This window comes from Alosa pseudoharengus, unplaced genomic scaffold (assembly GCF_046254945.1).
Source record: "Alosa pseudoharengus isolate Yale_2024_CS ecotype anadromous, Long Island Sound unplaced genomic scaffold, YU_APseudo_1.1 YU_APseudo_1.1_scf_7, whole genome shotgun sequence".
Taxonomy (NCBI): Eukaryota; Metazoa; Chordata; class Actinopteri; order Clupeiformes; family Clupeidae; genus Alosa; species Alosa pseudoharengus.
The window spans coordinates 22071923-22094014 of NW_027468859.1; the positions used below are offsets into that span (position 1 = coordinate 22071923).

A 22092-nucleotide genomic window follows, 5' to 3' on the forward strand; every position below is an offset into this window, starting at 1 on the left:
ATTGCAAGAGTCATTCCAGAGGGGACTTTAGAATATTGAAGCCCTAAATAAAGCTAAAACAAAATGGCTAATATTCACATTACAGTCTTGCATGCACTGGTAAATGTCAGGTTTCAGGTCAAGTTTAGCATAAGAGAGTTACATTAGCCCATGAATCAGCATATGCCTACACAACACAATCTCATGACATGAATGCAGCAACATTGCTGAGGGCATTGCAAGAGGCTATAGAGCATTGTTGCTGGGTCATATTCTCTTATGCTGGTAGTGTAGCCTGACAACTGGGTTTCCGTGTAACTCTTTCATTTGTTGATATCACACATTTTGATATCTGGGATCTGTGAATGATTAGGCAATATGATGAATTTCTTCAATACTGACCAAAACAAAGAAAACGGAAAGGTATTTTAGAGCAGTAGCATGTCCGTTACATGATACATGTCCTCTTGCAATACCAGTTTAAATATTTAAATGTTTTTTTTTAATCTCTTTCGACCTGTTTGCACAAATGTACAATTTGACAAACTAAAACATACCAAAGAGTGCAAAACGATCAAATAACGTGGGCTACTGCAACAATCTTCATGAAAGTTACATGCTACACGGATGTCGAGAGATTGGGTCGTCTGACAAAGCTGTTGCGCCCTCCCCTCACCACCCTTCTCTACCTCTCCTATCTCTCTCTCGCTCTCCAGTTGCTCGCTCTTTCGCTCCCGGTAGTCGTCTGTTCCTCATACAGTCATCCTGCCATCATGCGCGAGCCATGAAGACAGTCTGGCGCTAAGAACAAAAAGGTTGCATTGGACCGGAGAATTCGTTTTCATGTCCCCGGTTAGACTTGTTCGACCTTCCTCTCCGTTTTAATTTGTCCCGTGGTCTCTTGAGCGCAAATCACCATGGATTTGTCATTTATGGCTGCGCAGGTAAGTCGAATCTATGTGTCCAATGTCATTGTTGAGAATTTGATGTCGTTTTCAGTCAACTTTATGAAAATAACCTACGTATTGGACATAGTTTTTAAAGAAAGTTGCAAGAAGATAGACACTTCACGTGCACCATAATATTCCGATTGCTTTTAATTACAACCTTCTTATAAAGGAGAAAAGACTCGTCAGTTTTCGAACTTGATCGTGAGTGTAGTGATGCTATCGGTTTCAATGTAGATACAGTGTAATGCAATGTTTGCCTGTTTTCATGTAGCCTACCGCTTACTTGAATATGCGTAACAGCGTTTCTCTACAGGTGAAAAGGTATGCTTAAGGAAGCCTATTTTTCCACCATGTCGTCAGACGCGCACAATTACAGGCGCGCACATACTCGCACACTTATGTTCCTAAACATGTATACACAAACACAAACACCTGATATGCCATATCTCTCTACAGTTAGACATGATTAATTTAAATGGTCGGCTAAATTAACTCAAATCAAATGCAGTTAGAATGCAGCTGGACTACATCTTCGATGAGTATACCATCAGGTTTGCATGGATACTTAAATACTTATATGATTATTCACACTGTTAATGGAATGAATGATCCATTTTTAGATTGTGGTTTTATTTTGAGGATGACTTTTCTTGAACACATACATTAACTATTGAATAATGTGTTTGTCATTGCACCCGAAGTTCCCTATTCCATTCATTCCACTTAGTAACCTTCTATGGCAATTTGAAGATGTCAGTGAGAGGTAGAGGGTGAAAAATATCTCAATGCAAATCCCAATGGAGAGAATCCCAAATGAAAGAGACATTTCTACTGACATTCTTTATTTTCAAACTTGTTTGTTATTTGGGTTTCATGAACAGCATCTAAAGCCATGTCTAAATGTCACCTGCATATAATTTGAATATTTTCGCCTGCATTTAGAGACTTGAGCAAATGACATGACCTGCCATGAATCTGTTGTCACAGCTGTAATAGCATTCTGAAACACCACTAGTGTTCTTATTATCTTAAAATCTGCAACCCATGGAAACACATCCCATTTGTTAATGTCAATTAATCAATCTATCCACACTAGCCTTCTAAGTGGACTGTTAAAACCAGCTGTTAGTTGGTGTTTATAGGTAATATTTCTGTGGACATCTTGGTATTCAGCCTCTGAATGAAAAGAAAGGAATGAACAGTGTTTCACTAAATGTGTTTCATGTGGAAATTAGGCCTCTTGATCATATTGGTGTTGCCAATGGCAACCGAGGATGTCTATATTTGCTGCCTGTTGGTCCTGAGAAGTTTCTAATGATCCGCCCGTGATTGTAATTTTCACCTCATTGTTTTCTCATGGCTGAAATGAGAGCCACTCATTTAAAAGACAGGTGAGGTGTCTAACAATGTTTGAAATATGTGCACAGACATTCACTGAAGTTCACAGTTCACGTAAGCCAATCAGATTTTGTTTGTGTTAACTGGTCAGGGGTATTTCAAAGGAAAGTGGCTTTTGTGTCACCAGTTGATAGAGACAGAGGTAGAGACTGCTACATGTTATCCGTTTTCTGTTCAGGCCTAAAGAGTCTATCTCATAGTTTCCTCTTTGGTTCAGAACATGTCTATTTTGATTGCTGAAGTCTCTTTTCTTCGTCTCTTTGTTCTCTCTTTCTCTTTCTCTCTCTCCTTCTCTTTCTGTCTCTCCGTATGTCTCATTCTATCTGTGTGTAGCTGGTTGTTAGAGGTGTTTGACTGGCTGGCGGTGGCTGTGTTTCTCCCCAGCTGCAAACACCTGCGAGCAGCGAGTGCGTAGAGATCAAAGGGCGGACAGAGGGGGAGCTGACACTGCTCCGCTCGCCAGCCAGAGCCAGCACTCCATTAGTCTCTGTCAGTGTCATCTCTAGCATGCTGTCTGTCTTGCTTTCTCTCTCTCTCTCTCTATCTCTCTTTCTCTCTCTCTCTCTCTCTCTCTTTATCTCGCTCTATCTCTTTATCTCTCTCTCTCTCTCTTTCTCTCTCTCTCTCTTTATCTCGCTCTATCTCTTTATCTCTCTCTCTCTCTCTTTCTCTCTCTCTCTCTCTCTTTCTCTCTCTCTCTCTCTCTTTCTCTCTCTCTTTATCTCGCTCTATCTCTTTATCTCTCTCTCTCTTTCTCTCTTTTTCTCTCTCTTTCACACTCCTCCTTTGTTTCTATCTGTTATTTCTTACTCTCATTTCCTCTCTTATTCTTTCTTTCTCTCTGTCTCTCTCTCCTCCCTTTATCTGCCTTACCTCCTTTTTTATCAGACCTACCGTTCTTTCATTCTTTCTTTCTTTCCCTTTCTCTCTCCTTCTGTGTTCTACCCTGCAGACTGGCAGCAGGCTGTCACTTTAATATTAATGCAATAGGCCAACTTCAGACATGCCTGCCAGCGGAACTGCGTGGCAGTGAGAGGTGTCTCCGAGAACTAAGAATAGGTGGCCCTACCCCCCCCACCCTCCCACCACACACCCCCCCCAACCCCATGCTCGACACCTGCACAGTTACTGCCTCACCAAGCTCCAGTCACCTCACAGGGAAAGGCATGAAGGTTCAAAGCCGCCTGAGTCGTGGGCAGCTCATGGTGCGAGCCACCGTTTGATCTCCGGCACTTTTGCCCGTCTGAATACCCCAGTCTGAGTTCACCGTTCTCTCCAGGCTGAGTCAGTGCTCCTCCGTAATAGCCCCAGTTGTAATGATCCACAGTTCATTGCTAAATGACCTTTCCCCATTCCAGCCCCTGCACTATGTCTCCAAAATTTCTTTCATCTTATCCTTCATTTTGTGTCCTTTATGCAAATGAATCTGCGGCATTATTCTTTGTGGCAGATGATGACGGATGGCTGGGGTCGCTATGGTTTTTCATAATGGCTCTGATTACCGTGGAGATTTCCATTATTGCTCCCGGACTCCTCCCGTTTATCTCGTGCTGCAGATAGCGACGCTCCTTCTTCTATCTCTAATTGAATTTCTCTGTTCAGCTCGACTGGTGCTGAACGGAGAGGGGTGAAGTTTTGAGGGCCTCTTTGTAAGATCTGGTTCGGTGTCTTCTAAGGTTCTCCAATAACTAAAGATGAAGAGGCCTGTATCTGTTCTGCATGCCAAAAAGCTCCTGTCACATTTGGAAAAGTTTGTTTTCAATGTTTTCCCATATTTCACTGTGGATGGCTTCAGTTTTCATGAATGCTAAAATATGCTGCCATTGCATGAAATACATGTGAAGCAATGGACCACTGGAGCGTACAGTCTTGCTTTTATTATTCATCCTTGAATGTTTGTACTTGAATGGGGGACTTTCAAGCTCCACATAACATGGTTCAATGCATTACTGTAATATCCCCACTTTTCCAGAGCCTTAACCAGGTCCTTTCTACCGGTGCATGGTGGCATTGGAAAAGACATGATTCTTCCACAGCTTTTAACCAGGAGGTGGAAATAGACCACTCATCATTCTTTCAGTTGTCTTCTATTCATTTTTCGAACATCCTGCCATATTCTTGTGCCATACTCCTGTCATTTGTCTAATTGCATCGTAGGCTGGCAGTCAGCTGGGCACTTGCCCATGGGCACCACCCACCCATTGGGAAGGGCACCGGTACAGCTGTTGCCAGCCAGTGTCAGTCAGAGTGACCACAGCTGGTGCCTGGGGGGAAAGCCCTTTCGGAAATTGAAGTCTGAGCCTTCAGGCTGTGGGTGGTATGGATACAGCTGACCAGACATATTTTTTTGCACCAGTGGATTGCAAGGGCAGGTTAATTTTTGTTCAGTAGTTCAGTAAGTAGATGGGTGAGGCCACTTTTCTGGTCCATTTTTACGCCAGTGAATTAGATCAGTGAAATAGATTGATGTTTTTGTTTACCTCTTTTTGCACCGTAAATTGGTAAAGTAGATTGATTTTTTTTCCTCAAACCATTTTTTTTACCAGTGAAGGCAGATTGAAGGTGGTAGTGATATGTGCGTGTGTGTGTGTGGTTGTGGACTGTGTGTGTATGTGGTTGTGGTGTGTGTGTGTGTGTGTGTGTGTGTGTGTGTGTGTGGTTGTGGAGTGGTTTGTGTGTGTGTGGTTATGGAGTGATATGTGTGTGTGTGTGTGTGTGTGGTTGTGGAGTGGTATGTGTGTGTGTGCGCGTGTGGTTGTGGAGTGGTATGTGTGTGTGTGTGTGTGTGTGTGTGTGGTTTTAGAGTGGTATGTGTGTGTGTGTGTGTGTGATTGTGGACTGGTGTGTGTGTGTGTGTGTCTGTCTGTGTGTGTGTGTGTGTGTGTGTGTGGTTGTGGAGTGGTATGTGTGTGTGTGTGTGTGGTTGTGGAGTGGTATGTGTGTGTGTGTGTGTGTGTGTGTGGTTGTGGAGTGGTTTGTGTGTGTGTGGTTGTGGAGTGGTATGTGTGTGTGTGTGGTTGTGGAGTGGTATGTGTGTGTGTGTGGTTGTGGAGTGGTGTGTGTGTGTGGTTTTGGAGTGGTATGTGTGTGTGTGTGTGTGGTTGTGCAGTGGTATGTGTGTGTGTGTGTGTGTGTGTGTGTGTGTGTGGTTTTAGAGTGGTATGTGTGTGTGTGTGTGGTTGTGGACTGGTATGTGTGTGTGTGTGTGTGTGGTTGTGGAGTGGTATGTGTGTGTGTGGTTGTGGACTGGTATGTGTGTGTGTGTGTCTGTGTGTGGTTGTGGAGTGGTATGTGCGTGTGTGTGTGTGTGGTTGTGGAGTGGTATGTGTGTGTGTGTGGTTGTGGAGTGGTATGTGTGTGTGTGTGTGTGTGTGTGTGTGTGTGTGTGTGTGTGTGTGTGTGTGTGGTTGTGGAGTGGTATGTGTGTGTGTGTGTGTGTGGTTGTGGAGTGGTATGTGTGTGTGTGTGTGTGTGTGTGTGTGTGTGTGGTTGTGGAGTGGTTTGTGTGTGTGGTTGTGGAGTGGTATGTGTGTGTGTGTGGTTGTGGAGTGGTATGTGTGTGTGTGTGTGTGTGTGTGGTTGTGGAGTGGTGTGTGTGTGTGGTTGTGGAGTGGTATGTGTGTGTGTGTGGTTGTGGAGTGGTATGTGTGTGTGTGTGTGTGGTTTTAGAGTGGTATGTGTGTGTGTGTGTGTGTGGTTGTGGACTGGTATGTGTGTGTGTGTGTCTGTGTGTGTGTGTGTGTGTGTGGTTGTGGAGTGGTATGTGTGTGTGTGTGTGGTTGTGGAGTGGTATGTGTGTGTGTGTGTGTGTGTGTGTGTGTGTGTGTGGTTGTGGAGTGGTGTGTGTGTGTGTGTGGTTGTGGAGTGGTATGTGTGTGTGTGTGTGTGTGGTTGTGGAGTGGTGTGTGTGTGTGTGTGTGTGTGTGTGGTTGTGGAGTGGTATGTGTGTGTGTGTGGTTGTGGAGTGGTATGTGTGTGTGTGTGTGTGTGTGGTTGTGGAGTGGTATGTGTGTTCGTGTGTGTGTGGTTGTGGAGTGGAATGTTAGTGTGTGTGTGTGGTTGTGGAGTGGTATGTGTGTGTGTGTGTGTGGTTGTGGAGTGGTATGTGTGTGTGTGTGTGTGGTTGTGGAGTGGTATGTGTGTGTGTTTTAGTGGTTGTGGAGTGGTATGTTTGTGTGTGTGTGTGTGTGGTTGTGGAGTGGTATGTGAGTGTTTGGTTGTGGAGTGGTATGTGTGTGTGTGTGTGTGGTTGTGGAGTGGTATGTGTGTGTGTGTGTGTGTGTGTGTGTGTGGTTGTGGAGTGGTATGTGTGTGTGTGTGTGTGTGGTTGTGGAGTGGTGTGTGTGTGTGTGTGTGTGTGTGTGTGTGGTTGTGTAGTGGTATGTGTGTGTGTGTGTGGTTGTGGAGTGGTATGTGTGTGTGTGGTTGTGGAGTGGTATGTGTGTGTGTGTGTGTGTGTGTGTGTGTGTGTGTGTGTGTGTGTGGAGTGGTATGTGTGTGTGTGTGTGTGTGTGTGTGGTTGTGTAGTGGTATGTGTGTGTGTGTGTGTGTGTGGTTGTGGAGTGGTATGTGTGTGTGTGTGTGTGTGTGTGTGTGTGTGTGGTTGTGGAGTGGTGTGTGTGTGTGTGTGGTTGTGGAGTGGTATGTGTGTGTGTGTGTGTGTGGTTGTGGAGTGGTGTGTGTGTGTGTGTGTGTGTGGTTGTGGAGTGGTATGTGTGTGTGTGTGTGGTTGTGGAGTGGTATGTGTGTGTGTGTGTGTGTGTGTGGTTGTGGAGTGGTATGTGTGTTCGTGTGTGTGTGGTTGTGGAGTGGAATGTTAGTGTGTGTGTGTGGTTGTGGAGTGGTATGTGTGTGTGTGTGTGTGGTTGTGGAGTGGTATGTGTGTGTGTGTGTGTGGTTGTGGAGTGGTATGTGTGTGTGTTTTAGTGGTTGTGGAGTGGTATGTTTGTGTGTGTGTGTGTGTGGTTGTGGAGTGGTATGTGAGTGTTTGGTTGTGGAGTGGTATGTGTGTGTGTGTGTGTGGTTGTGGAGTGGTATGTGTGTGTGTGTGTGTGTGTGTGTGTGTGGTTGTGGAGTGGTATGTGTGTGTGTGTGTGTGTGTGTGTGGTTGTGGAGTGGTGTGTGTGTGTGTGTGTGTGTGTGTGTGGTTGTGTAGTGGTATGTGTGTGTGTGTGTGGTTGTGGAGTGGTATGTGTGTGTGTGGTTGTGGAGTGGTATGTGTGTGTGTGTGTGTGTGTGTGTGTGTGTGTGTGTGTGTGTGGAGTGGTATGTGTGTGTGTGTGTGTGTGTGTGGTTGTGTAGTGGTATGTGTGTGTGTGTGTGTGTGTGTGTGTGTGTGTGGTTGTGGAGTGGTATGTGTGTGTGTGTGTGTGTGTGTGTGGTTGTGGAGTGGTATGTGTGTGTGTGTGTGGTTGTGGAGTGGTATGTGTGTGTGTGGTTGTGGAGTGGTATGTGTGTGTGTGTGTGGTTGTGGAGTGGTATGTGTGTGTGTGGTTGTGGAGTGGTATGTGTGTGTGTGTGTGTGTGTGTGTGTGTGTGTGTGTGTGTGTGTGGAGTGGGGATTAAAGGAAAGGGGGGGGGGGGGTCATCTGGCCCACTTCCAGCCCTACTGGCTCAAGTGCTACTGCCACTGAGATTTCATTTGGAACACCTGCTCCCTACGGCACACACTTACTCTCTCTCACACACACACACACACACACACACACACACACACACATATATATATACATATACATATATATATATATATTAGGGCTGGGATAAACGATTAATCTAGCGATTATTTTTTCAATGCATCGATTAATCTAACGATTCATTTTTTCAGTCCGATTAGATATCGATTCGATTCGATTATCTCCTCATTAATTGACTAATAGCAACTTATACATGTTTATTTACATATCTGAATTAATTAAACATGAATTCTTTAACATTGCAATGTTTGTTTATTGCTCTTAAGATTCCAAAATAAAAGACTATACAAGTGCAAAGTAATGCATTCTTAGTCAGAGGTAGCATTCAATAAAGTTCAGTAGGCTAGTGTATGTCTAATTGAGTCATTTTGAGACGTTCGTGAGGGAATCCTTGCAATTAACATAACACAGTTAAAAGGCTGCTGATGTGTGGATGCAATTCATTACGTAGTTAGTTCAAATAACGGTTCGTACTTCTCCTTGGGACAAGCACTTTTGAGTCTTGGAAAACACCTTTCCATTTACATCGGGATTTTGCAAACATTCAGAGTCAATTATAAAATGAGCCCTGAGTAACGAAATACAAGCAGCTGTAAGTAAGCATGCAAACTTGACATCCAAACAGTATTCTAATGTTAGCTTTGAGATACCGATTGATTGCATACTGTAACTTAACTTAGTTTAGTCTCCTCAATGTACTATGTTGTGATAAGACCTTAGCAGAGTTTACTTTAACTTTAATGCAGCAGTTTTGAACAAATTTGCGCAGCATGGCCACGATGCTAAGCGGATTTAATAGCAATTTAGCCCACTGTGTTCTATGCAGTGCTTCTATGTGGCAACAACAATCCTTTAACATTCGTGAATATTTTGGTAAATCTGTCTCGTAAACGGCCTCTGGTTAAATGCACATGCAGAGGAGGAGCAGCGGGCTCGTTACGAGAGAGAGCGGGCGGGGCGAGGAAAGGCTGCGTGAGTAAAAAGTGCAGCTCAATGAAATTATTTTATCTTATCTTTAATTTAAATAGTACAACATAGAACATCAATGTGTGCTGGCCGATTTTGATTTGTGGCGCCCAGCCACAGATTAGTCAACGTATGGAAAACACTGAAGGTGTAAAATTTGAAATATTAAGCAGCACACTTAACGAATCGACGCGCATATTTTGCGTCGACGTCATCGATTACGCGTTGTCCCAGCCCTTATATATATATATATATATCCCATGGCAAGACTGAGACACTGAGGCTAGGTAGTTTCACATACTGTATGTCCAGAGCTGATTGTGAGATTGTGTGGCTGACCCGTAACCCATCCTAGAGAAGCAATCTCCCCGAATGCATTATTTTTCTCTTATGTGTTTATTCATTCCCTGCCGTTGGCGGTGTGCCTCACCAAATAAACACCATCATCGGCCAGGTTGTGTTAGATTGGAGAAAATTACCTTGTGAATTGTCCTATCTGTAAACTGAATCTCAGCCTTGGGGATGTGGTGCCATTTGGGTGTGCCATTTGCTGTCTGTGGTGTGTGGCTGGCTATACATCCATCTGCTCTGTGCTTCTGGCATCAGGGATGGATTACTGCACGGGCCTACCGGGCCCAGGCCCAGGGGCCCAAGGGGTCAGGGGGCCCTGAAGACCAAGCCTTTGCATGGAATCATTGCCTCAATATCAACAAATCAGGATGTAGGCTATGAATCTGATTGAATTAAAATTGGCCATCCCCAAAATGCACCAGAATACAGGAAATCACTTCAAACAATTTAAAAATGTTCTGGGGGAGGACCCCCAAACCCCCCTCCCACATATGTGACAATTAGTGTGGGGCCCTTAAGACATCTGGACCCAGGGGCCCGAAAGTTCATAATCCGTCCATGTCTGGCATTGACAACATTTACCCTTAATGAATTTGAATTTCCCCTGGGGATCAATAAAGTATCTATCTTTCATCTGAACGTCTCCCCTTGAATCCCCTTATTAGAGTCCGAGCACCGGAGGTGCAGGTCGAGACCTTGCCTTTTTTGAGGCGGTTCCCATTGGCAAAAACTCCTTTGATACCTGTGATATGGCTCTGGATCGCCGTAGCACCCTGTGTCAGTGACAAAAAAAATAGACAGGCGTGTAGAGCTCCCCAAGATGAACGTTTGTACACTGCATTAGCCACACCCAACAGGAAGTGTTGCAATTTTGGATTTGACGGTTCATCGAATTCATGTCAAATTTGGGAAAAATCATCCCAAGATGTTGCAATTTTTGTATCGCAAAGGAATTTTTGTACTCTGGATAAAAGTCTCGATTGGGACTCACGATTGGGATACGTTTCCAACTCTAGCATGGTGATGGGCATAGACTTTGCGTGGCATGGACAACCGTTTACCATAGCCACAGCTTTCGATTTTGAAGTTATAGTGTCATCCACTCTCGTTGTTGATTGGCTGGTCCTTTTGGGGTCTGATGGAAACGTTGGTGAATTATGGTGCTCCAGACTAGTGAATGATGGTGCTCCAGACTAGTGAATGATGGTGCTCCAGACTAGTAAGTACTACTGAAAGGAGATCTAGGTGGGCATGGCCAGGCTAGGATTTTTGATATCCTTTGTGTCAAAATGGTGATAAGATGAATTTAAATGGTGATATGATGAATTTAAATATCTCATCACATAAATAGGAAATGTGTCATAAATTTGCTTTTTTAGTCCATTTTTGCACCAAAGGTCAACATTTTACTGAAACATCAATGTGCATCAAATGTAGATCTCAGTATTATCTGGTCACATACCAAATATTGTGAAATTCCATCTAAAGGGGAGCTATAACATACACATGTGTATACTGAAATTGACATGAAAGCTACAATTTAGATTATTTATTTTTTGTACACTTACACTTACACTTGGCCATTTGCTCACATTTCCTAAAAATGAATTTGTGGTACTCATCAAAGTGGCTTCCAATCGATAATAAAAATTCAGCAAAAAGGCCAAAACATGCATGTGCCAATATCTTGTGTTGTGAAATTCCATCTGGGGTGCTGCAATTGAAATAGTCAGTATCCCAAGAGATGCATTTTCGTATGGAACCCCAAGAGTGTCATAGCCAGATATATTTTTCTCTATATCCAGAGAGCGTGTGCTCATTTTACTAAATTGTGTGCTCAATTTACTAAATAGTGCTCTTATTTTATAAATTGTGCTTTCAATTTAGTAAATTGTGCGCACGTTTTACTACATAGTGCATTATTTTTTTTTCTAAATTGTGCTCTCTTTTTGATTTTTGTCAAATGTGCACACAATTTCGTAAAATGAGCACACCATTTATTAAAATGATTGGTGAGTAAAATTAATGCACAATTTAGCAAAAGGAGCACACAATAAAATCATCGCACATTTTCTCAATATACAAAATCTTGCAATGACACCTCCCAGGCTCTGCATTCTCTTAACCTGCTTGACACTTGGAGTGGTTTCCAACAGTCTGGATGAAGTTGAGCACTTCCATGTTCAGCACTTTTTGGCTGACTTTCTTTCACTCATACTAAATGAAAATGGCTCTAGGTGACTGTCATGAATCTGGTTATGATCATGTCAGTATAAAGGTCACTTTATATAACAGTGGTCACTTTTAAGAATCTTACATGAAATATTACTTTATTTTGTGTTATGTCATAGGTTTAATGTTCTACAATGTAGGGAATACAATTGTCAGGGCTGAGCATTACAAGGGGAAAACAATGGGGGATGGGCTGGATCTAGTTCTGGTTTTGCTTCTAATTCAAGTTCTGGTTCTTACACATTGGTGTCATAAGTAGAAAAGAGATGATGACAATTAAGTGAGGTTGACAATTTGAAAGCCTTGCCAAATGTAATTAATCCATTTTTCGAAAACACAGCAGAGGTTTGGTTGTTAAGAAGGATGCTCAAATCACACAGAATTATTTATGCATATATGCTACCTAATGCCATCTGCATGTGACAAATCTTACAGCTTACATCTTACAGCACTACCAGGATTTGCACACGCACATTCACATTCACATGGTGTATTTGACACACATCTCATGTGAGTGCATTGTTGGATGGAGAAATGTCACAGGTTGTGGAACAGAATGTGCTCGGGCCCGTCATATATTCTCATCTTGTAACTTGGGCGCTCTTAGCCTGTTTCACTGTGGCTCTTAACATTCCAAAGAAAACTGAAAACTGGCGCGTGGAATAGGGACACGGTGGTGTGTACCCCACATCACATGGTGTGTCTGTGTGGGGGTGGGGGAGTTGAGGGCAGTAATTGGCTTCTCTTGCTTCGAGGCATCTCGACAGCCTGCCTGTATGTTCGCTGTGCCCCTGCCGTGTGTTGAGCCAGCTAAAGACAGCAAATGGTCTTAATGGCCGTCTTGCTTTTTTGGGCTTGGTCCCACCGGCAGAAGCCAGATCAGATGGTGCCAGATTGGAATGTAATTATATTTGGTGGCGGATTGAATGCCTCTGGCCAAAGCGCTTCTGATATTAATTGCGACTGCTGGATGAGTTACCCAGTCTGTGCCCTTTGGAGGTTGGGGTGAGGGTGAAGGGTAGTGGGACAATGAAGACAGCAGTTGGCCATCTGAGAGAATTAACCATCAGACAATGAAGCTCTGGGCTGTTGACAAAAAAGAGCACAACTGTGGTATGACTGTCATTTCAACCACACAGTGCCAAATGCATTGCAATGTTATTAGAATTTACTTTTTGACTATAGCATCAGAACGAAAAAGCGGAATGATACAATTGTAGTGTCTTAGCAGATATTGCATTTCTTGACCAAAAAAAAGAAGACATTACTTTGTATTGTAACAGTTATGGGCCTCCAGTATGATGGAATGGCGAGCCCTTTTGAATGCCATTGCTTGTTATGGTTGCCTGAATGTTGATGGGTTTGTGGGTGGGGGTGGTGGTGTGTTGGGTGGGCACTGGGCACAAGATGGAATGGACTGAGGGGAACTTGTTTTGAGAGAATGGAATGAAAAAGGAAATGACACTGCTTTGTGGGGGATGCCACCAATCCTGTCAGTGGAGAGTGAGTCATATGCTGTAGCCAGGGGATGCCTCTCTCTCTCGCTCCCCCCCCCCCCCCCAAGAGAAGCATGACTTAATGACCAACGTGGGCAGCTGACAGTCACATTATTATAGCTAATATTCCCCTCAGTGTACTCTGGCTCTGGATAGCATTCAGATGGCTGCTTATGATCCCTCTCCATGCAACATTTCATTTATTCACTCAACAGAGGTGGGTGAGGTGGGAAGCTGTTTTGTAGAGCTTTTTTGTAGGCTGTAATCACCGCTACAACCAGCTAATAACAGAGGACGGTGTGGCGAGGGTTTTATTGCTAGGAAAGATCTGTCCGATAATCCCTCCTCATGGTTTATCCACATCATCCACACTCCGGGCACAACCACGGTGAGCACTGTTAAGTGGATCACTGATTAAAGCCCGTAGTTAATCATGTAATGATAGAGGGCTCCATGGTTCTTTTGTTGTATGTTAATATTCAAGGCATGGATAGAAAACAATCACATGCTATTGAGGAGCAATTACAGTAATGAAGTTCCAATTATTTTAGTTAAAATCAATTCAATTCAATGTTGATTATTTTCTTAGCTCCATTATAACAAGCTTTACTTCACTAGGTCTAAGGTAAAAACCCATAGCAAACACATAGTTTAAACCTATGGAAAAATCATCACATTACACACTATAGAGGGGAAAAAGTTGAAAATTAGATCTAGACCAAGCAACCCACTCAACAAAATCAGCACATGGCAGGTCAAAACCCAGCTGATATGACATTGGTACGATTTCATATCAAATTAAACATTTAAAGAGTACAAATGCCTGAACAGATGGATAATTCACAAATTATCAAGAAAATGGCAGGAGAAAAAGAGATGGTCAGCAAGTGATTTTTGTAGTGTGACTGTACGGCAAAATAATCAGGCCCTGGAGGGAGGCAGCCGAGCACATCCAGGTGGACATTCCCACGCTTCAGCCCCCCCGGCGTGGCGTTATATATATCACCGGGCATGGGCACGAACACAGTTCTCACACCACTGACCAGCCTGGTTTGCATGACTGTGTGTGTGTGTCCGTGTGTAGGTGTGTGTGTGTGTGTGTTTGCACATGTCTGGAGGATGGGCACCAATCAGGAAACATGTTAGCTTAGTTACAAGGGGTTTCAGAGCTTCTGGGTCTTGGGAGGAAAAGAGTGGTTGAATGAGAATGAAGATGCAAAGCGTCCAGATGATGCACTGTTTTTTTCCCCTGCAGAACTGAAATACTCAGTGTGCATGAATAATCTCATAAATGTGGAAATAAGGGCTTGTTACAGCACTGATGTTCTCTCTTTTATGGTGTTGGGGATGTATTATGAGCCTCTGCATCTCTACAATATCAGAAGTGGGTTGTACATCAAAGCCAGGTCTCCTGAAGAGCCTTTCACAGCCTCATCAGGAGTTAGGTGAAGAATGTCCACCCCTGTAGATCAAAGCATCTGCAACACGTTGCATTCCATATATCATCAATTGGTAGATTTCACAAGTTAATGTGCAACTCCATTAAAGTTGGCAGTTATTAGTATGCAAATTAAACTTTGCTCATCTAACTCTCATCATGGAAGCATGGGAGACTCTAAATAGAGAGACACTGCTTCAAGTTCTTTTCTTCCGTGCCTCAGAAATGGACGAGGATTGGGAAGGCGTCAGTCATTTCATAACTATTTAGTTAATGCTCTTTTGTTCTATTGCTTTTAATTAATTCATAGCTGAAACAGACAATTGAGCTTCATGGGGTTTTTTCCTGGACATTTCTCTTTAAGCACTTTGTAATGACAGTTGGCAGAGGAAAGCATTTGGAGGTTAATGGAGTCACATTTTCTTCATTTGAGCATAATTCTTTATATTTGTGTGGGCAAATAACAATTTCATCTGTCCACAAATGCCCCATTGTGAGTGGATCAAAGTTGTGATTATTGCCAGTGTGTAATTAACATGGGGTCACAGACTTTGCCCAGATATCAATGCTGTACACTTTGTAGTGTGATAGCATTACTCCGGCTAAATATCTTACACCCCGATCATGCGCTGTCAGAGCCCTGTGTCTCGTGGCAAACTGTTGCGGCTGTAGAAATCTGTAACACTTATGTAATCACTGTCGCTTCTCCCTGGAGGCGGGCGGTTGATGAAACGCAGCACCTCTGACTCATACAGGGATGCATTTCAACGTCAAAAAAAAGAGGAGACTCTGGCATAGTTTTACCCGGTTTCTCTCATTAGTTCTGTGCACTGTCAGGGCCCTTTGCAAAATAAACAGGAAATAAAGCAGCCCAGCTCTTATTGTTGCTCCCTGATCCACCCCAGCATCTCCTATGAATGTGCAGTGGGGTTTGTAATAGATGCTGCTGTCAAACAACGGCGCCTCTATCTCCAGGCAGGTTCACGCCTCTATCAGGCACCTGCAGCCTTCGCTTGCCTTTATCTTTAGCAGTGGCACAGCAGGACTATTAGCTGTTAGCTTTTTGTTTCCCAGCGGTGCCATTGTCTAATCTCCACGATCAGTGCCATGATTGAGAAAAAAAAAGAAAATAAAAAGTGCAAACATGAATGCTCTCTAAAAGCATTCGGCAAGGTGCCCCAGAGGAGGGATGCTGGGTTTTTTTTCCACCTTAGAGATGGATTGTCAGTCGTAGATATGTTTGGGGGATTTCATCCTGGATCCATCTGTTGACTTGCTAGTGTAGCCTCCCTGCATCTCTTGTTTTGGTCTCTTGAGGTGATTGTAGCATCACCTGGGCAATCAGCGAGGTTTGGGTTCCGTTTGACACTGTGGGGCCCTTTGATGTATTTATCCGGTTGACATTTGCACAGTCACAGAGACCTCTTGCCTTTCTGTCATTGTCATTCTGCTCAGGGCAGGTCACTCTGCGCGTCTGGTGTTTCTCTGTTTGTTCACCTGGCTGAAGGGAGCAAACACTCAAAGAACAAAGTCTTTCACATTCTCTTTCTTTCCTTCACATTCTCTCTCTCCCTTTTGCTCTTTCTCTCCATTTTCATGTGTTGATTACCTCAACACTGCTTGCAAATCACTAAATAAATTTGAACTGACTAAACCATGCTGGCAGGGCAGCTGTTTCAAAACCTTATTCATTCATTTTCTTTCTTTCCTTCTTTCCTTCTTTCTTTCTTTCTTTCTTTCTTTCTTTTCCATTCCTTTGTTCTTTCAAGAAATGACTGAGCTAAAGAACTGAAGGATTAGAAGATAGGCAGGGCAAAAATAGCTATGCGACTAGGCTGTGTCGAGGGTGCTCTATCTTCAGCACAGCGCTAATGCTCATTTATGCTACCTAGAGAAATGGCTTCTCTCCGTGTGTCGGATTACTTCCGATCAGTCATCTCCTATCCGAGAACACATCAGCAGTGCAACTCCAAACTTAGGCCCCTATCTTGCACCCGATGATGCAAGGTGGCGCAAAGTGCCGCGAAAGCTTATTCTTATCTTGCACCCAGTCAGTGGCGGATTTTTTTTACTTTTATTAAGCCTCGCGCCCAGGGCTGTGGTAATTAGCAACATAAGGTGTGGTTTGGCGCATGATCCAAAAATGAGTATCTCTAAAAATCATTACACCACTGATCAAGAAAAACTTGATCAATAGCGAAAGGCGCATATAAAGCACAGCTGAAGACGCATTGACACGAAATGTAAGCAGCAATTCCTCTGCAGGACAAATATCCTTAGGATTTGTATTCAGTCGTTTGTACACTATTGACTATGAGACCACAGTAAAGTTAGTTTCACTTTGCCTATGAGTTCAAATAATAGACGAATGCGGATGCGTGTAGGCTAAACTCTGCTAGTCACAAACAGGTTTTAGCAAAGCATGGTTTAGTGGAATACCTGTTCCATACTGTCTCGCGTGCAAGCAGATTCCTTCAAATGCACCGCTGACTATCAAAATACCAGTTCACTGTTTGAAGTTGCGCTGCTCTCTGTTAAAGGGAATGACAATGTCATTCTCATTGGTTTAAAGGATATCACGCCCAAAACACACCCATGACTGATTAAGAAACATAAGAACAACCTTTTTGCGCCAAGCGCCCGACGCTTGATCACATAATCGCGCCAATGAATTAGTGAATATGGACTGGCCATGCCTTTAATGTCTATAAACTTTACGTCTCTGACAATTCATTTCTGATCGCCAAGATAGAGCCCTTAGTCTTATTTCTTTCTCTGTAATCTGTCAGGTCAAACATCCAGACTGGGATATGGGTTTGCATGTTACAGAATACATGCCAGAATATTCAATCTCTCAAAAACAAAAACCCAGAGTATATTATCTTAAAGGCCCCCTATGCAACAGTTTAGAAATCATTGTGATGGTTAAATGACCTCTTGTGGCAGCTTTCCCTGCTCCCTCTACGGTCTCCTAGCGGAAAACCATCTTTGCAAGATCACTGCACTAGAGTCCCGGCAGTGTCTGAATCAGGAAGTTCTGTGAGAAGCGAGAACGAGCGAGAAACACAAAATGCTTAAAATTCTAGCATTGGGCATACACACGCCCCCCTCAAGCACTGGTTAGCCATGCCGGCTAGCTATTAGATGGCTTCATTTTTTATCATGGCAGAGCCAGCGAAAAGACCAAAAAGACGGTTGTGGAATAAGCAACCCATGTAGGGGGAGCTCTGTAGAGAAAAATGCAGCAACAAAAGTGAGTTACTGGAGTTAACGAACAGCCCTTTAACAGTCGTGCTAAAGCTCACTGAGTTATTGACATACACACCCCTTTGTAGAAGTTGTTGTATAGGGCCTACAATGCAGATGAAAGGAAGGGCATCTTTTGATGTATTCTCTAGGTGAGTATTTACTCAGACAAGGATCCTGAGATATTGAATGTCTTTGATTGGATCTCGGTAAACTGGAATAGATCAGGGAATGCAAGAATATGTAAACATAAACATATAAACACACACACAAAAACACACAGACACACACAGAAGGTTTGCAAAGGAAGTGGTAGCCGCACAACTCACGAATGTTGGATTTAATCAAATCAAAAGAGTGGCATGTTTTTGCAGAGTGGTCACATTTAACAGGCTCGTCCCAGTTTATTTGCTACGTCTGTTGAGACTGTTCTGCATTTTTCCAAGGCATCCCCAAGACACAAGGCTTGGGATCAAAGCGGAAAGGAGACATGTAGACTTCAAACATCTGTTACATATTCAAGCCAGTGATACATTATTTAAAATCATGCTCACCTGAATTTTTAATGGACCTCTGTGAGCAAACATCTCTCACATAGGAAACAGATGCCCCTGGACTGTAATTTTTTCATCACGCTTATTGACAAATCACTTCAGCAATTCGGTCAGGTAGAACATGATTTCATTCATGTTACCAATATGTTTAAATAACAAATTTAAACATATTGCAATCTGGAAATAAATAAACAAACTGTCGAAATTGAACAAATCCCCCTGTAGGTGTGTTTACTTGCAACATTGGGTTAGGTCAGCGTTTCTCAAACTGTGGGTCGCGACCCATAGGCGGATCAATATAGGGTTCAACGTCAAATATATACAAATAAATACAAAAGGTTTTTTTATGGATTCTGGTACTGTTGGACATGCTAAATAACATACTAAAAATCTAGTAAAATCTGACCTTGGGAAAGGGGTCATTTTCAAAATGGCCGCCAAAATGGCTGTCAACAGGTTAGAATGGCTATATCTCAATTACTATTCAGCCTACAGGGGTGAAATTGATATCAAATGATGGCCAAATTAAACAAGAATAGGATTTTAAATGTTAAAATTGAAAATGTTTCAATGCTCTACCTTTTTCAGCCATAAATTAAAAGCAATGCGTTTTAATAATGCAATATAAGATTATTAACCATCTCCATGGCATGGAGAAAGATAAGACATGTCTTAACTGGTGTTATATCTCATCTAGAGGTTATATGCTTTTAGAAAATATATGGTTTGGGGTGTTTAATCTGTTTTGCCTGGACAATATAGGCTAAAATGTATCCCCTTTACACTAGATTCACCTATACAGAATAGAGGGCAATGCATTGTTCATGGCATAGAGGAAGATGGGACATGTCTTAACTAGTGTTATATCTCATCTGCAGGTTATATGCTTTCAGAAAATATGTAGTTTAGGGTGTTTGATTTGTTTTCCCTGGACTGTACATGCCAAAATGTATCTGCTTTACACTAGATTCACCAATATAGAATAGAGGGCAATGTATTGTTCATGGCATGGAGGAAGATGGGACATGTCTTAACTGGTGTTATATCTCATCTGCAGGTTAAATGCTTTCAGAAAATATATAGTTTAGGATGTTTAATCTGTTTTCCCTGGACAAAAGAGGCCAACATGTATCCGCTTTACACTAGATTTGCCTATACAGAATAGAGGGCAATGTATTGTGCATTCATGGAGGAAGATGGGACATGTTTTAAATGGTGTTATATCTTATCTACAGATTATATGCTTTCAGAAAATATAAATTTTAGTGTGTTTAATTTTTTTTTCCTGGACTGTACATGCCAACATATATCCCCTTTACACTAGATTCGCCTATACATTTTAGAGGGCTTTGTATTGTGCATTCACGGAGGAAGATGGGACATGTTTTAAATTGTGCTATATTTTATCTACAGATTATATGCTTTCAGAAAATATATATTTTAGAGTGTTTAATTTGTTTTTCCTGGACTGTACATGCCAACATATATCCCCTTTACACTATATTCGCCTATACAGAATAGAGGGCAATGTATTGTGCATTCATGGAGGAAGATGGGACATGTTTTAAATGGTGTTATATCTTATCTACAGATTATATGCTTTCAGAAAATATATATTTTAGAGTGTTTAATTTGTTTTTCCTGGACTGTACATGCCAACATATATCCCCTTTACACTAGATTCGCCTATACATTATAGAGGGCATTGTATTGTTCATGGCATGGAGGAAGATGGGACATGTTTTAAATGGTGCTATATCTTATCTACAGATTATATGCTTTCAGAAAATATATATTTTAGGGTGTTTCATTTGTTTTCCCTGGACTGTATATGCCAAAATGTATCGGCTTTACACTATATTTGCCTATACAGAATAGAGTATGTATTATGCTTGGTGTGGAGGAAGATGGAAATGTTATTTTGTTGATTAATGTTATATTTCATGTACAGGGTATATGCTTTTACAATATGTAGAGTAGCGTTTGCGAGTAAGTGGCTGTTTTATGACTTTAATGAACCATGACCCATGTACTATATAGGCATGCATTATATATTTGTGTAGATCAATAATTGTTGGCATCTATCATTAGGGGGGAGCTAATTAAACTGAATCTTAAACTATATGCATAAGTAGATCAGAAATAATTATTATATCATTATTCATCATCCTCTGACTCCTCTGAAAGGAACTTGTGTGGATTGTCACATTGTTCATTTTGACACGTTCCACAGGCAGCAGTGCAAAGTAATCCATATCTTCTACACGAACAGCGGAGTGTCTTACAGAAATGCACACAATTAAAAACAGTTGACTGTCTCTGTACTTGGATCTAACATGAAAGAGTATTTGATTGAGGTTGATTCTATTCCATTCGGTAATCAGTATCTGAAAGCTAAACTGAGGGAGCGGTACGGGAATGAATAATGCTTCAGATACAGCCAAAATTAGCCTCTGGTGGCCATCTTGGATGCCATCTTGAAAATGACAAGTGTTTGAAAATGATGAACTGATACTTTAGTGTGACATATATGAATCAGTGACCTTTAAATCTGATTAAACACGACAAACACTTTCCTAGGCTGAATAATGCGTCAGATATAGCCAAAATTAGCGTCCGGTGGCCATCTTGGACGCCATCTTGAAAATTCTAAGTCTTTGAAAATGATGATCTGATACTTTAGTGTGACATATATGACTCAGTGACCGCTAAATCTGATTAAACATGAAAAACACTTTCCTAGGCTGAATAATGTGTCAGATATAGCCAAAATTAGCTTCTGGTGGCCATCTTTGACGCCATCTTGAAAATTATAAGTCTTTGAAAATTATGAACTGATACTTTAGTGTGACATATATGAATCAGTGACCTCTAAATCTGATTAAACACGAAAAACACTTTCCTAGGCTGATTAATGCTTCAGATTTCCCAAATTAGCTTCTGGTGGCCATCTTGGACGCCATCTTGAAAATGACCCCTTTACTGGGGTCAGATTTTACTAGATTTTTAATATGTTATTAAGTACATCTAAAGGTATCATAATCAGTTGAAAAACCTTTTGTATCAATTTTTTTGAGGTTAGGTTTTTTTTTTTAAATATATATTGACCCGCCTACCACTACTGGGTCGCGGAGAGATGCCAGGTGGGGCGCGAACTGACGTGAAAAACAGGAGTTTTTTTAATTATTTTTTTTTATCTGTAGCCTGGGCCCAGGTATCACCCGATGCGCAATGGACGCACTGTGTTATTCACAGGGAAGCGCTCGTGTCAAGGCAGCTTAGTTAGTCCCGACCTACATGAGATTTTGAACGTTGCTGTGAGAGTGATGAATTTCATCAAAACCCGGCCCTTAAAAGCGCGTCTATTCTCCGCACTCAGCGAAGAGATGGTAGCTGACCAAAAGGCTATACTTTTTCACAGCGAGGCAAGGTGGCTTTTCCAAGGTAAAGTGCTGTCTCGCGTGTTTGTGCTCCGAGTCGCCTCTTCTTGGAGGAAGAGCGCATGTTTGAATCTGCAAGCACGTTCACTAATGAACATTTCTTGACGAAGCTGGCCTATCTTATCGATATATTTGATATATCTTAGCGATACATTTGAGTTAAATGTCTAGTTATAAGGCAAAGACAAGCACCTACCTCACCTAGCAAATAAGATTATACTGCATTCACCAAAAAAACTTGAGTATGGGACAGGCGCCTCGATTGCGACAGTATTATTATGCCTTTGAGATTTCTGAGCAAAATCGCTGAAACGTCTGATTGGGAGCCACTCTTGTGATCCCATGT

General features: G+C 42.2%; 1 protein-coding gene across 1 annotated transcript in view; it reads left to right on the forward strand.

Annotated features, from left to right (window-relative positions):
* Window positions 1-725: 725 nt before the first annotated feature.
* Window positions 726-22092, forward strand: part of LOC143109691 (uncharacterized protein C14orf132) — a 30131-nt gene continuing 8764 nt past the window's right edge. The window contains exon 1 of the mRNA XM_076272493.1: window positions 726-923. Within this exon, the coding sequence (XP_076128608.1) occupies window positions 897-923 (27 nt within the window). The 5' untranslated portion in view covers window positions 726-896. The remainder of the gene's footprint in view (window positions 924-22092) is intronic.